Source organism: Prionailurus bengalensis, unplaced genomic scaffold (assembly GCF_016509475.1).
Source record: "Prionailurus bengalensis isolate Pbe53 unplaced genomic scaffold, Fcat_Pben_1.1_paternal_pri Un_scaffold_95, whole genome shotgun sequence".
Classification (NCBI taxonomy): domain Eukaryota; kingdom Metazoa; phylum Chordata; class Mammalia; order Carnivora; family Felidae; genus Prionailurus; species Prionailurus bengalensis.
This window is the reverse complement of record NW_025091192.1, coordinates 92023-106292: the sequence shown is the minus strand read 5'-3', so window position 1 is coordinate 106292 and position 14270 is coordinate 92023. Positions and strand designations below refer to the sequence as shown.

Sequence of the window (14270 nt, the reverse complement as noted above, 5' to 3'; positions counted from 1 at the left end):
GCTGGGTAGCCGCAGCGAGAGCTTCGAGAATTTCCCTTTCTTTGTGCCTCCATGGTCCTCACGCTGGCCGGCTGGCAGCTGCAGCTGTGGACCTCAGGACGTGTCAGGCCATTCAGCCTTTTCTTGTCATACCATGAGTCTCCTCTGCATCGCGGGAGCACGTCCAGCATCCCTGGGGACACTTCAAATGGGTCCCAGGATGTAATTAAGGTTCATGGTATTGCCCTTAACATGGTGAAAATGATGCAGGAACCCTGAGAAATCACTTCTCCTGTGGTGCTTGATTTACTGGAGAAAGGAAGTGCTTACCAAGAGCTGAGTAGGAGATTCGTGGATTCGTGCAACACTTGAGGGGACCTCAATAGCAACAGGAGGTGGTGCACACTTCCCCCAGAGGACAGCGTCTGCTACAGCTTGTGTTATGCGGTTAGGACTTAATCCTGCGTCTCCACATTGGTTTGCCTTTCTCTTGACTGCAAATGGCACCATGTAGGTACGGTCAGTTTCTGTGTGCAAAATGATACGTTTTCTCTTGTTAGAGTAGGTTTGTGTATGTTTTCGGGGAGGAAATGCTCTAATAGCCTAGTATCTGCGTATATTTCATGCACTCGTGGCCTCCCGTTTACTTACTAGTTTTGATACTTCGTAGCTGCTCAGCTCATCTGCCAGTCTTTCCAAATGTCACACATCTCCAGAAAAGTTTCCAATGTATTTATTGGAACAAAAATCCCCACATAGAAATGGGCCTGCACAGTCCTACCTCAAGGATCAGATAGGCTTCTGTGGGTTCACCTTGTCAAGTCAGATTGCAAGGAACGTGGTCAGTTCTGTGGTGACATTCCGTTGATTTGGAAAGGGTTAATTTATGAAAGAAATTGAAGTATGTCACCAGTTTGTACTTGGATTTTCTAGAATTGCTGAAATCAACAACTCTCTTTATTTGGAATGTCAGTTGTTAAGTGAACGTTTATCCCCTCGTCTGTCCTACAGAGACCAAAGCTCTGGGGCGCCTGGGTGTCTCAGGGCATTAAGCGTCTGACTCTTGGTTTCAGCTCAGGTCATGATGTCATGGTTCAGGGATTGAGCCCTGCACCGGACTCTGCGCTCGACTGACTGGAGAGTGTGCGTCCACCTCCTTGGAGCCCACCTGTAGGCCATGTCCTGGGCGGGCGCTCAGTATTGGCGGGAGAGAAGCCCCACGCGGGGTGGTGGGCCCTGGCATCACTCTCCTCAGAAACCCTTCCTCCATAATATTTCCTGCTTGCCTATGGAAAGAAGTCGTAAACTCGCCCTTTCGTCAAGAGTCCTACCATCATTTTTGAAAAGTCCATCGGGTAGGGTTGAGTCTGATTGAGCCAGGGGTTCAGGCTAAGACAGCAGCTTTTGAGGACCGTCAGCCTTTCCCCACTGCCGCTCCACAAGCCTGCTTGCCAGACGAGGCCAGAGGCTGCGGATGGGCAGGAGGCTTCTCGGCCTGTTGCTCCCGAGTCAGCAGAGTTCCTGAGTCCTAGACCTGCCAGGCACCTGAAAACGTCTGTCCCCTTGAGTGTCGGTCCCTCCGAAAATCCCCGGGACTCCTGTGGGTGGTGAGGAGGGGACTGGTGTGTGTGATGCTACTTGAGGGTGGTGGGTGCTGGGACTCTGGAGGGCCACGGAGGCCTGGTGTGCTCTGGTAAAGACCCCCTGTGTCTCTCCACTTTTGTCCCCTCTCCGACCCCAGGAGTGTGCAGCTCTCGCTGCAGAGCTCCACGCCTGCAGGGAGCAGCTAATGCAGAGAGAGGAGGAGATCGCCAACCTGAAGGCGGAGAGAAACAACACCAGGGTCAGTAGGCGCACTGCCAGTGTCTTTAAACACAGGACACCATTCATGCCCCTTGTCCACATGTCCCCGTGGAGTTGGCTGGGACCTATTGTTCTCAAACCTTGTTTGATCCGTGAGGAGGAGTAAGGCTATTTTCACACATTCGAGGGGGTGGCTCCCTACCTGGGATCTGAATTGAAAGGATTCAGACTTGGTTTTGCATTTGGTGAACTTGAGGCCCGGAATTGAAGGTGTTCTTGAAACACGGTTTTCCTTTTGTCTCTCCCGCCAGCTGCTGCTGGAACATTTGGAGTTCCTCGTCTCCAGGCACGAGAGAGCTCTTCAAAAAACAGTCATACGGCGACAGGCGAAGACTCCTGCCGGCGTGTCCAGTGAGGTGGAGGTGCTCAAGGTCCTCAACTCCATATTGGAGAAGGACAAAACCGAGGCTGAAATGGTGTGCCTAGCCACAGCGGTTCTCAATTTGTGCACATGCTGTGTGTTCTAGGCACACTTTGTGTGTTTGTGTGACTGGAGTTTCCTTTTCATCTTCTTGAATTCTTGTAAGAAGACAGGTCTGTATGGTTAAAAAGCAGTAGTTGGTGGAAATGTTGTGTGTATCGATTGGCTAGTACAGATTGCATAATGTAATTTATTTCGGGGAAGATTTGTCTCGAATGTAAAATTGAAAGGGGTTAACAAGCAAGTTTGTGAACAGGAGCATCCGTGAAAAAGCTTACCAGCATTCTGTCATGTTCTTTGAGGCGAAGGGGTCTTAGGGTAACTGTAGAGTAAGGACTAATGAAACACCTCTGTGTACCAACTCAATCCCTTTGTTTCCAGGTGAGAGAGCAGTTACGTGTGGCACTGGAGGGGTGTAGTTTCGTAGAAGAATTAGGGGCCACACGCAGAGTTCAGCTCCAGACATCATCCCAGGATTTGATTGGAGGGGGTTTCCTTTTTATCCATTGTTTTTAAAACAACACGGGGGGCCTGGGTGGCGCAGTCGGTTAAGCGTCCGACTTCAGCCAGGTCACGATCTCGCGGTCCGTGAGTTCGAGCCCCGCGTCAGGCTCTGGGCTGATGGCTCAGAGCCTGGAGCCTGTTTCCGATTCTGTGTTTCCCTCTCTCTCTGCCCCTCCCCCGTTCATGCTCTGTCTCTCTCTGTCCCCCAAAAAATAAATAAACATTGAAAAAAAAAAACAACATAGGAAGACTAGCAGTGGGGGCCCTCACATGTTGCTTCCCTTTCTGAGTGTCAAAGGTGCAGAGCCAGGTGAAAGAGCTCCTGACTACCCTGTGCATTCTCGTGGCCAAGCTGGAAGAGGACCTAGACACCTCAAGGAAAGACCTCATCCTTTCTGAAGCAAGGAACACCATATTACAAAGAGATGTCCGTGAAGTGAGTGTCAGTTGAAATGGCCACGCCATCGTCGAGCCTAACGTGGGGTGTTTGGTTCGGCCTTGCCCCGTGTGTCCTTCGTCTCCCACGGGTTTTGAACGTTTGGAGTTTGGTAGAAGTAGCAGCAGAACGGGACGTGACTCCGGGGCCTGGGCGGGCTGCCTCCCCGTCTGTGTGGTGGAATCTGTCCTCCCTGGACTCTCCCCTGCAGAGGCCTGGCAGGCAGGCGGCAGAGTGGCCTCGGGTGTGGAGTGTGGGCCACCTGAGCTTGGCCCATGCCATGCTCTCGGTCCGTTTTGGGAACACACTCGGCACGTAGGAACCAGCGTGGTGCTGCCAGGTCGTTTCCGGGGGCACGGCCTTGCGGGGGTGGCGCTGCCAGGGGCCGTCACGGCCACCTCTGCCGCCCTGCCCTCCTCCCAGGGGTTCCGTGCCCCTGGTCGTGGCGGTCAGAGTGAGCGAGGCGCAGCCCGCTGGTTCTGGTGTAAGGTCATGGAGGAGTGCGGCCGCTTCTGCACGTGTGGACGTCGATGGGAATCTGATCATTGTCACAGAAACTAGTAAGGGTAGGATGGTTTCTCTGTGCCTCCTCCTGTCACTGTGAGCTGCCCTTTGCGGACAGTCCCCGCACACCCCACCCCCAGCCCGGAAATGCCACCTCGGAACACCCTGTCAGACCCTTGAGGGTGTAAGTGCACGAGCAGTCTGTTTAGTACCCTAGTGTGGGGGAGATCGTGTCAGAATTTAAAACAAAAGTATTTGCAGAAATTATAGAACCTGTTCAGTGAAGTTGTTGTTTGGCAAAGGTGGGGAGAGACCCCTCAGCAGAGTTCAAGATGCAGAGAATTTAGGAAATCATTTCTTAGGACTCATCACTTTCACTCTTGAGACTGCTGACATAAATTGCTTAGTAAACACGGAGGGCTGGAAGAGGAATCTTTCCCGTGTTGGACAAGAAAAGCAGGGCAGGACGTTCTGGTTCCATTGGCAGTGTCAGATACCATGGGATACAATGTTGTTACAGGGTTAGGCTATAGAAGATGACTTCCAGTTATATGAAAGGTGGAGTTTGGCTTCCATTTGTTAACACTGCTGCTTCAACTCTGTGGTAATTGGATGAGATTTCATCCACCTTTTCCCCGGAAAAAGGATGGTTGTCTCATGGTGTGTGCCTCCAGAGGCAAGTCGCTGTTCTGTGGAAAGCTCAACGGTGTCCGGAGGCAACCGAGGTGATTTCCGGGAGACTTTATTATCCGTTTGTCTTTGAACACCTGGGAAAGAATAAGCCTGGGTAACTGGTCAGAATCCTGAGCAGCCTCCGCACTGTCGGTACAGAGCCTGACGCGGGGCGGGCGCCAACTCACAAAGCGACACCGGCTGAGCCACCCAGGTACCCCGAGGATGCTACTTTTCTGTTTGTTTGGAAAATGAGGATTTCGCCCGGTTTTTGTGTCTGGAGCGTGTTAATGTGTCGTACGCTAATTCTTTCCCTGTTTTCCCTCTGAAATACCTGCTGTAGGCCGTGGCCCAGAAGGAAGACATGCAAGACAGGATCACTACCCTTGAGAAGCGCTGCCTCAGGGCACAGCACAAAGCCACCTCTCTGCACGACCTCAAGGATAAACTTGAAAACGAGATCGCAAAGAAGGACTCTCTGCATCGACAGGTCGTTGGTTTCGTTGAACTTCATTCCACTTTTATTAATTACAAGTCAAGTTAAGGACCAAGTGTCAATGTCAAGGTTTTAGGATCTTAGACTCTTGTGTTGACCAGCGGGGTTACTTCAACGTCCAGGGTTTAATTCTTTCGAATTTTATGGAAGCATGTTATGGGGCTCCCCTCCTTGATTCCTTCTTTGTCTTGTCTTACATGCACGTTACTCTGTTGCCTGTTAGCACTGTTTCCAAAGGAGCAGGGAGTGGCCGGGAATGTGTAGGCAGCTGGCCATTTTGGTTAGTACCTGAGATCGGGGGGAATGGCCGGGGCAGAAGCACAGTCTGGCGTGAGGATGTGAGACCCTGTGCTTTGGGAAGCAGCACGTCTCTTCCTTGGTTGTCTCAGGTCATCCGGCATTGAACAGGAACACCACATCCAGCTTCTTGGAAACAGAGAGAGCTTTGTCTGGTGTGTTTGTCAAATGTGTCAGTCGACCCAACATGATAATCAAAGTGAAATACTAGGAAGCCATTAAAATGACATCGAGGAATGCTGTTTGAGAGCACGTAACATGTTCCAAAGCATGAGTGTAAAGGGCAGATCACGAAATACTATGTGTACAGCATGTGATTTATTTTGGAGGGTTTTAAAGCATGATACGCGGTCTGTATATACACACAGAGCTATATGCACACAGAAGATGGAAGGAGTCTGTGGGAACAAACGTTAACCTTGCAAAAACCTCACCTTGTACATGATTTTTAAAATGACTTTATATATTTTTAATGCTTATTTATTTTTGAGAAAGGGAGCCAGAGTGAGAGAGAGGGAGACACAGAATCCAAAGCAGGCTCCAGGCTCTGAGCTGTCAGCACAGAGCACGAGGCGGGGTTGACCCCATGAGCTATGAGATCATGACCTGAGCCGAAGGTGGACGCTTAACCGACTGAGCCACCTCGGCTTCCCTACAAGTCCTTTAACAAAAAATCTCGTGTCTAACTTTTCCACGTTGAAGGTTTCCACGTTTTTGGTCAAGAGGGAGAGTGTTTTTGTTGAATAATGGTACACTTCCAAAAAGAACTCAACTGGCATCAGGCATGCTCTCAGAAGCTCTGTGCTGGCTGATGTGCCCACCTCAGAATGTCCTATGTAGGGAGCCCTCGGACCACAGTATAAATATGTTTACGAAGGGTTAGGACCTCACCCTTCTCTCGTTTACTGGTCAGGAAGAACGGGCAAGCTCCTCCAGAAGATGGGTTTTCTTTAATGTGTGGGAACTTTGTCTTTGGAAAGACTTCTTTGAAGATACTGAAGAAGAGCAAAGAGTTTGGCAAGACATGTTTTGCGTAGTGAAAGGAGGACCAAGGCCGTGGGTGACTCCTTGCAGAAAGGAAAGGTTTACTCTGAAGCACCTACCAAACTGTTGGCTTCGGTCAGAACTAACAGCAGATCTCTGCATTCAGATTTTGTTTCACTTTAATAAAAATGGAAACGGAGAGAAGACTTGCTACACTTTGATGCTTTGCCTTCATTTCCTAGACTGTGGATCAAAACCGCCAGTTGCAAGAGCGCCTGGAGGTGGCGGAGCGGAAGCTGCAGCCGACCCCGAGGAAGGCCAAGTCGCTGCCCGAGGTGGAAGCCGAGCCGGCCCAGAGGGTGGCCACCCTCTGCAAGGTGGGGCCCCCGTTTCCTTCTGGGTCCCATGGTGGGAATGTCATTTTCATGGCGGTCCGTTCTTGTATCTCATTTCTCACCGGTAACGTCGGCGTGCCAAAGTCCGCGAACCAGCTGAGATCTGTTTTCGGTGCTACTTTGTCTGAGATTGGAATGCTTTTCAAACAGCAGGCATCATCCCCAGTTTTGTTCCCTCCGGTTTTGTCTGACGTGTGCTGTTTGCCGTTGGCTGCATCTAAGACTCACTGCTTTTCAGACTTAAGTCAGCGACTCAAAGCTCAAGATAGTAGCCTTGGGCAAGAGAAGGACAGGGGTGCCTGGCCGGCTCAGTCAGTGGAGCTTGGGACTCTTGATCTCAGGGTCATGAGTCTGAGCTCCCCGTTGGGTGTAGAGCTTACCGAAGGAAAAAAAAAAAACAAAACAAGAAAGCATAGAATTTTTCCGAGAAATGAGAAAATCCTATCCTCTTTTAAACACAATCGTTTTTATTTTAAAAAATTCTTAAATGTTCATTTATTTGACACAGACAGAGAGGGCGAGCATGGGCACATACATGAGCAGGGGAGGGGCAGAAAGAAGGAGATAGAATGCCAAGTAGGCTCCATGCTATCAGTACAGAGCCTGACCCAGGGCTCGAACGCCCAAACCTTGCGTTCATGACCTGAGCTGAAGCCAAGAGTCAGAACCCGACTGACTGAGCCACCCAGACACCCCTTTAAGAAATAAATCTTTAAGGAATTCACTCGGAGGTTCCACAAATAGAGTCGAGGAACGTGCCAGACACAGTCCCTGCCCTCCCAGCTCTCACAGCCCTCACCACCCACAGAGGAAGGCAGCAGTTGAAGAGGTAGTTTCCAGACATGATGTAGTCTGTGCTGGGATCGAGTGATGCACACAGGACGAGGGAGCACATGACTGGGCAGCCAGTCCATCCTTCCGGAACCTGGGCTGAGGGAACCTGTAGCAGGGAGCCTGTCGGTGCTTCTGTGTCACCGGTTCCAGTGCAGTGAGGGTCCCAGTGGGAAGGGGGGTGGGTTCGTCACGGGATAATGGCCCTCAAGGCTGCCATCAAGTCGGGCAGGCGGCATTGGGCGCCCACAGGCCCAGGCTCCAACAGAGCCTCTCCTCCTTTGTGATCTGCATGCCAAGTCTCTGTTTCTTTTCTCGCCTGTCCTGTCTCCTGTCCCTGGTCAGCCGTGTAGCCCGACCCTTTGTCTTTGGACACTGTGCTGCTGAGGAAGCTAAGTTGTTGGAAGTAACTTCCCAGCTTAGGAAGGCAGCACGCCTGTTTGCTCTTTCCGCTTGCTGCTGAGTGGACAGGGGTGTCTCCCGGGGGACGAGGCACCGTCCAAGGATCCGGGACCCGGGGTGGGGATGAGACCGTTGCCTACCCCCGGTCACCAGCAAGGAAGCCCAGTGTTTCCCACTGGCACGCATGAGGCCTGTAGGGACTGTGAGCAGGCAGAAGGCCGCTCACAGCATGTCGTGCGTAGGCACAGCGTGTGTTGTGGGGCAGCCAGCTCTTCTGACCCCGCTGTCGCCCACAGGCCGAGCAGAGGCGTGGCAACATGGAGGAAAGGCTGCGCCAGATGGAGGCCCAGCTGGAGGAAAAGAACCAAGAACTGCAGCGGGTACGTGTCCGGGCGGAGCAGCCGCGCACCTGGCAGTGATTGAGGATGAGGCGCAGGCTGGGGGTGTGGGGGTAGGGAGTGGTCCCTTGTTTCCCACTTCTCCCCACGTGGACGCCAGGCCCCTTCTCGATCCCATCAGGGGTACAGTGCACTCTTGTGCAAGTTGGATGTTAGTGAACACTCCTAGCCTGTGGACAATGTTCTCTGGACGCTGGGGCCCCGTAGGCAGTGCCGCCTAGGGGTGGAGGCACCCGCACAGCCCACCGTGCCCACCAGCTCATTAGCAGCTACTCACGGTTGACGCGGGACCTCGTGGGTGTCCCTTGGCCAAAGCGGAGGTACTGGCCTGGGGTAGGGCAGCCTAGAGGAGGGGTCTCCTTCCTTAGGACATGACACTGAGGTCCTGAAATCAGGTCACGGGCCTGACCTTGGTCCCCACATCCTGAATTTCTACTTGAGATGTAAAGGCACAGGTCGGGGTAGATGTTCCTAAGAAGAGGAATAGCGTCATCGAGCCTTGACGAAAGGGAGGCCCCTGTCCCTTGAATCCCCTGAGATTTTTCCCTGCGGGAGCTGGTCGGACGTCAACATGAAACACCCAGGAGACAGAGCAGGCAGCAGCCTCCCCAACTTGGGACGTCCATCCAAGGCCATCAGGTTTTGTTTTCACCAGAAAACTCAAAACACTCACCCTTAACTTACACCAGAAACTCGTGTGCTTGGCCCTCAGGGTCAGAGAATAAAACATGAGTTTCCGCGGAGTGAAGCTTCTGATGCCAGCGTGACGGCTCGGTTGGCCGACCCCAGCCCGCCATGACACATGCACACAAGCGAGCACAACCAGACGCTAGCCTCTTGGGCCGAGAATTCGACCTCACCTACTTAGAGAAGCACTTCATTGCCGTTAGGACTGTATGGTAGTTTGGAGGGACAGGTGTTGAGATAAGGATTCTATTATAACTGAGACAATTGCAAGGACACTTTTAAGCTGCTTTGCTTGAAAAATACTTGGGTGCTGATCCCTTCTTGTGGGGTGGCCAGGGTCTTTTCCAAGTGATGGCCGTTGCTGCGTGTGAGGTGTGGTGGTCGTGCTTTCTGTTGCCTGCTCCCAAGGAAAGAGGTGCCAGCAGGTGTGGCTTAGAGATGAGGAAGCCCGAACTTGGAGGGACTGTCCATTGCCTAGCCTGCGGGTGTGTCCTGAGGGCTCTTCCTCCTCCCTGGGCCCCCCGACTGCAGGGCACATGTGTACCCCGTACCCCACGGCCCTGCGCCCGGCAGGAGCCCCTGAATCCTGCCGGCCTGTCCTCGCCGCTTCTGTTTTGGGTTAATTCAGGATATGCGGTAGAAACAAGTTTTTAAACCATACGATTGATGAGAGTTCTATAAAACACAGACCCGTGAACTTTGCGGTTACGTTCGGAAATTACCTGAGGTAAATACAAGTTTCCATTACAAAACGTTCAGGAGATGTGTGAATTTCACGAAAAACAGGTGAAAGTCTTTCTCACCACTGAATCTTTCCCAAAGGGGATTTTTGTTTTATCTTTGGGTTTTGTCAATGGATTCATTTCTTTCCCCCTGAGGCCAGATCCGAGCTTCTGTTTCCGCCCCGGAATATTCCTCCTCCCGTGTGTAGATCAGCTGATCCCCTTAAGAATATGCTCTCCTGCATGTACATCTGCCTCCTGAGCCCATCTGAGAGCTAATAATGAGGACATTCGTGAGGGCCCATGCGTGTTTTGTTTCCCAGAAACAAAGGGACCTGCTAAGTGATGACCCCTGGGAAGCAGGTTCCTGCGTTTCTGTGCCCCGCTAGGTCGGTGCTGGCAGTGACGCACAAGCACGCCAAAGAGTGCCGTGGGAAGGGGCAGCCGAGGATGGCGTGCGTGTGGGTCACACCGCTGGTCATTCGCACGCCTGAGCCGGTGTTCGCACTTTGGCTTGAAGCCTGCGTCTTCTCTTTCAGGTAAGGCAGAGAGAAAAACTAAAGGAAGAGACTAATCAACATCTGTCCAGCACTATTGACAAGCTCCTGTATGAATCGGACAAGCGACTTCAGCGTCATCTACAAGAGAGAATGGCTGCTGCGGAAGATAAGGTAGGACATGAGAGACAGCGGCTGAGTGCCCCCATCCTCACAGAGGAGACGCTCACGTTGTGATCCTGAGGAGCAGCGTGGAGCAGAGGCTAACAGCCACTGCAGAAAGTAGAAATGATTCTTTCACGTGGAAAAACTGCAGGCTGTTACCCACTGCCTACGTTAAGTTCCCAGTGTCCTGTCCCTGCCCGACGTATGTGTGCGGGAAGGTGCGTCTCACTGTCTAGAAGAGGAGTATGGTCTGGGGAGGGCCCGAGAGTGAGTATTTTAGGCTTTTCCTAACTGAGACGTAAGGAGTAAGCTAGCTTCATGCTAATCAAAGATGGGCACAGAAACAGCCATAGGCAGTATATAACTAAGGGGAGGGGCCGTGTGCCGATAACCCTTTGTTGAGAGGACCCGGCGGTGGCTGGATGTGGTCGGCAGGCCCTCGTTTGCCACCCCTGTGCTGGAACCTTCAGCCTGGTTCTTGTCTGGGGAGCTAATTTCTACCTCTTTTGTCCAGAACGACCGGTAGGAGTGCGCAGTTCTGTCAGGCATTTAACCAGCTGAAAACAGAGTTTCTCCTGTTCCATCTCCTGCCTTCCCTCTTTTCATCTGGGTTGCAAAGAGTCGAAGCCTGGACTCTCACACCATCATAACGGATACACTTGAGGTGTAACGGGAGGGAAGCAGTATCATAGCATCTCTGTGAGAGAAGCTCTGGTGGGGACAGTTGGATGCGGACCTGATACTACCGGTTCTGGTGACACCTGTGTCCCTGTAGATGAGCCCAGAATCTTCCCTAAGATTGGCACTTGGAGACACCAGTGAGCAATGCTAATTACACGACACACTTGTTTTGGGTAAAACCCATTATGAGGTGCGTTATTATACCCCACGTGAGATTCTACCTTGATCACTGGGGCCAGCCTTTCGGTAGAAAGTTGTATGTGAGATTGGAAGTATATGTACGAAACTTAGGTCAGGTTTCCCAAGTGACTGAGGCATCACAGACCCTAAAAGCTAGTACAAACCAGTGTACCTGCTGCAAGTAAACTTAGGAACTTGTCATACTTACAGTCAGACAGTGATCCGTGAAGAAATTGTACATGGACAAAGTATGAGTAAAGGCTGTTACTGCAGTTTCACAGACAGCATTTCACTCTGTGGTCATGTGACCCGGTTCGTTGGTATGGCCATCCGCTCCATGCCTTGTCTGTGGTGCTGCGTTATGGTAAAGAGAAACATCGGCATGCTCTAGCATGTGGAACGTTTGAAAGAATCAACAGTAAAGGACTGTGTGTACCTTTCTCAGAAGACTCTGTTAGGAGAAGTTGGCAATCTGAAAAAACAGTTATAAGAAACGCAACGTGAGAAGGTATTTCCATCTCTCAATCATTCAGTGATCGGTTGAGACTGGAAAGGAGCAGGGGACCTCTGGGGCTCACACTTCCTCCAAGGCGAGCCACCACTGTGCTTTCGAGCGGCCCCACGCTCGCAAGTCTGAATGGCACGCATGTGGCGGAGTTGGAGCCGAGCAGCCTATGGGGTTCAGATTTCTGAGTCCCTTCGGGGGTTCGCTCGAAAGCTAAAATGTTCGCGTAAACCTTTCGTTGAGTGCAGCGTAGCCCAGCAGGGAGGTAACAGGTGACACGGGTGTCATCCCAAGGGTTCTCGAGGCTGCATTTGAAAAGGTCAAACAGGGACGCCTGGGTGGCACAGTCGCTTAAGCGTCCGACTTCAGCCAGGTCACGATCTCGCAGTCTGGGAGTTCGAGCCCCACGTCGGGCTCTGGGCTGATGGCTCAGAGCCTGGAGCCTGTTTCCGATTCTGTGTCTCCCTCTGTCTCTGCTCCTCCCCCATTCATGCTCTGTCTTTCTCTGTCCCAAAAATAAATTAAAAAAAAAAAAAACGTTGCAATGGTCAAACAGACGGGTGATGTTTAGTTTTCATGCAGCCTGATGCAAGCAACATGTTATTGTATCATGTAAATAGTGTAGACATGAGGGAGCTACTCTACAATGTTTTTCCACATTCAGTCCTTGCAACCCACGGGGCATCTCACAGTGCCATCCCCTGTGGTTGGGACCAGCCCCATTTTGGGCGCTCAGTTAGCCACGTGCGGCGGTGTCTCCGGCCTGGGACGGCACTGCCTAGGGGCTAGTTGTGTGACCGAAGCTCCTCGTCGGTTTGCTCCCTGGTGCTGCGTGTGCAGACGTGAGGCTGGGCTGCAGAGGGTCCACGATGGAGCACGTGCCTATTGCACAGAAGGGCTATTCCCCCACCGCCCAGAAAGTCCTGCTCCTCTCTACATAATTAGGAAGAAGTCCTAGTGGCTCGGTGTTTCTCCTCTGTAACCTTGCTATGCCTGAGACCTAACTGTTCAGTAGGGTTTAGGACGTTCACTTGGTGATCTGGGTGTTTCCTGGAGGACTCTTGGAGAGAATGGTCTTGGGGTTTGTAACTGCTGAATTTACCCATCGTGGTTATGATGGTCAGCATTTCAGCACACTTGATGCTAGTAGTGTTTTCCATTTGTTCTTGAATTCTAATGAACCTACAGTGTTGTATCAGTTTCAAGTAGACAGCATACGGTTTCAACAATTGCACACGTGACTCTTTGCTCGTCACCATCACTGTGGTCACCGTGTGTCACCATACAGAGTCCTTAGGGTATCACGGACCGTATTCCCTGTACTGTGCTTTTCATCCCCGTGACGGCCTTATTTGATATCTGGATGCTGATGCCTCGTAATCACCATCATCTCTTTTGCCCACCGCCCCTACTCTCCTCTCCTCTGGCCACTACCAGTTTGTGCTCTGTGTTGAACGGACTCCTGATGCAAAGACTAGTTAACCTTGCTTGCAGTGAGTGTCCTTGTCATTTGCTGCTTTGCAGGATCACCTTCTACGGAACTTGGAAGCACTGAGGGCCATATTAAAGCGGGCAAGAGTGAGAGGCTCTTCACTTCACCACGGGTATGACACTTCCCGGTTCACAGATCTGTTTGAGATGCGGCTGGGGGCGGCTTCCCTCTGTCACCAGTATGACGTGAACCAGCTCATGGTTCCAAAGTAGAACCGTGGGTGTGCTATGGTATGACCCGAACCGGATCAGAGTTACACACAATAACCCTGAGTGTGTTGTAGTCTGACGCGATCCATTTTCCAGGGACCGGCTAACTGATGATGGGGCGGGGCTGGGGGGGACACTGCCCTTCACCGTGCCTAACATGAACCACCTCACAAACACCTATGTTGGCACCTGCTGTGTATCTTCCAGAGGAATCCTTTGGCCGAATGGGCAGAGTGACTGGATGTAGCTCAGGGAGCCGGTAGCTTAGTAGTTGGCAAGAGGGAGAAGTACAACCTCATTCCAGAGGTTAGGTTTGGAATCTCAGGAGACCGGGAGGCATGACAGAGCTCGCAGCCATGGGAGGAGGAGTGGAAGTTAGGGCAAGTTCTGTTCGTGTTTGGGTGGGTTTCTTTGCGGCCTCCCTCCACCGAGTGTGGCAGTGATGGTGTGGGGCTAGGAGGGGTCCAGCGTGCCAGGTTCGGCCCAGCATCCCTGGAAGCTATGGTCCCTTCCGCAACGCCAGTGGGGTCACCATGGGAGTGCACACGTGGCCATGGTTGTGAAGGTCACCTTGACATTGGTGGGGTTAGCGCAGTGCTCGCAGTTTCTTATATGTTTGAAAAGACTGGAGAATGACATGTAATCGCTGTAACTCTGTTGGGACGTTGGTGAGTCGCCTGTGAGGGAGTGGGTCAGCCGGCTTGTGAGCTGCGTCCTGCAGACAGTAATTGTCAGCGAGGTATTAAAAGGTTTGCTTGCTTCTTTGTAGGAAATGGGTACCATGTGAGAGTCATTCTGGTGTGACAGTGCCTCGAGTAGCTGACTGGGCCCCCTTAGGTGCAGGAAGGAGGCTCCTGCTCCAAAGGCAGGCCCACTCAGGCCTCACTGGGGTCTGTTCGGCTGCCGACGGGGGCTCTCGGGAGAGTCGAGGGTGTGCTGTGGCTGTCCTT

The 14270-nt window shown here is 52.1% G+C and overlaps 1 protein-coding gene across 1 annotated transcript in view; it reads left to right on the top strand.

Annotated features, from left to right (window-relative positions):
* The first annotated feature begins 51 nt into the window (after window positions 1-51).
* The window catches only part of LOC122478564 (liprin-alpha-3-like), a 28727-nt gene continuing 14508 nt past the window's right edge, over window positions 52-14270 (top strand). Inside the window, exons 1-9 of the mRNA XM_043572108.1 lie at window positions 52-217; window positions 1623-1822; window positions 2094-2298; window positions 3058-3203; window positions 4723-4869; window positions 6399-6533; window positions 8081-8164; window positions 10131-10262; window positions 13144-13223. Coding sequence (XP_043428043.1) covers window positions 52-217; window positions 1623-1822; window positions 2094-2298; window positions 3058-3203; window positions 4723-4869; window positions 6399-6533; window positions 8081-8164; window positions 10131-10262; window positions 13144-13223 — 1295 coding nt within the window. The remainder of the gene's footprint in view (window positions 218-1622; window positions 1823-2093; window positions 2299-3057; window positions 3204-4722; window positions 4870-6398; window positions 6534-8080; window positions 8165-10130; window positions 10263-13143; window positions 13224-14270) is intronic.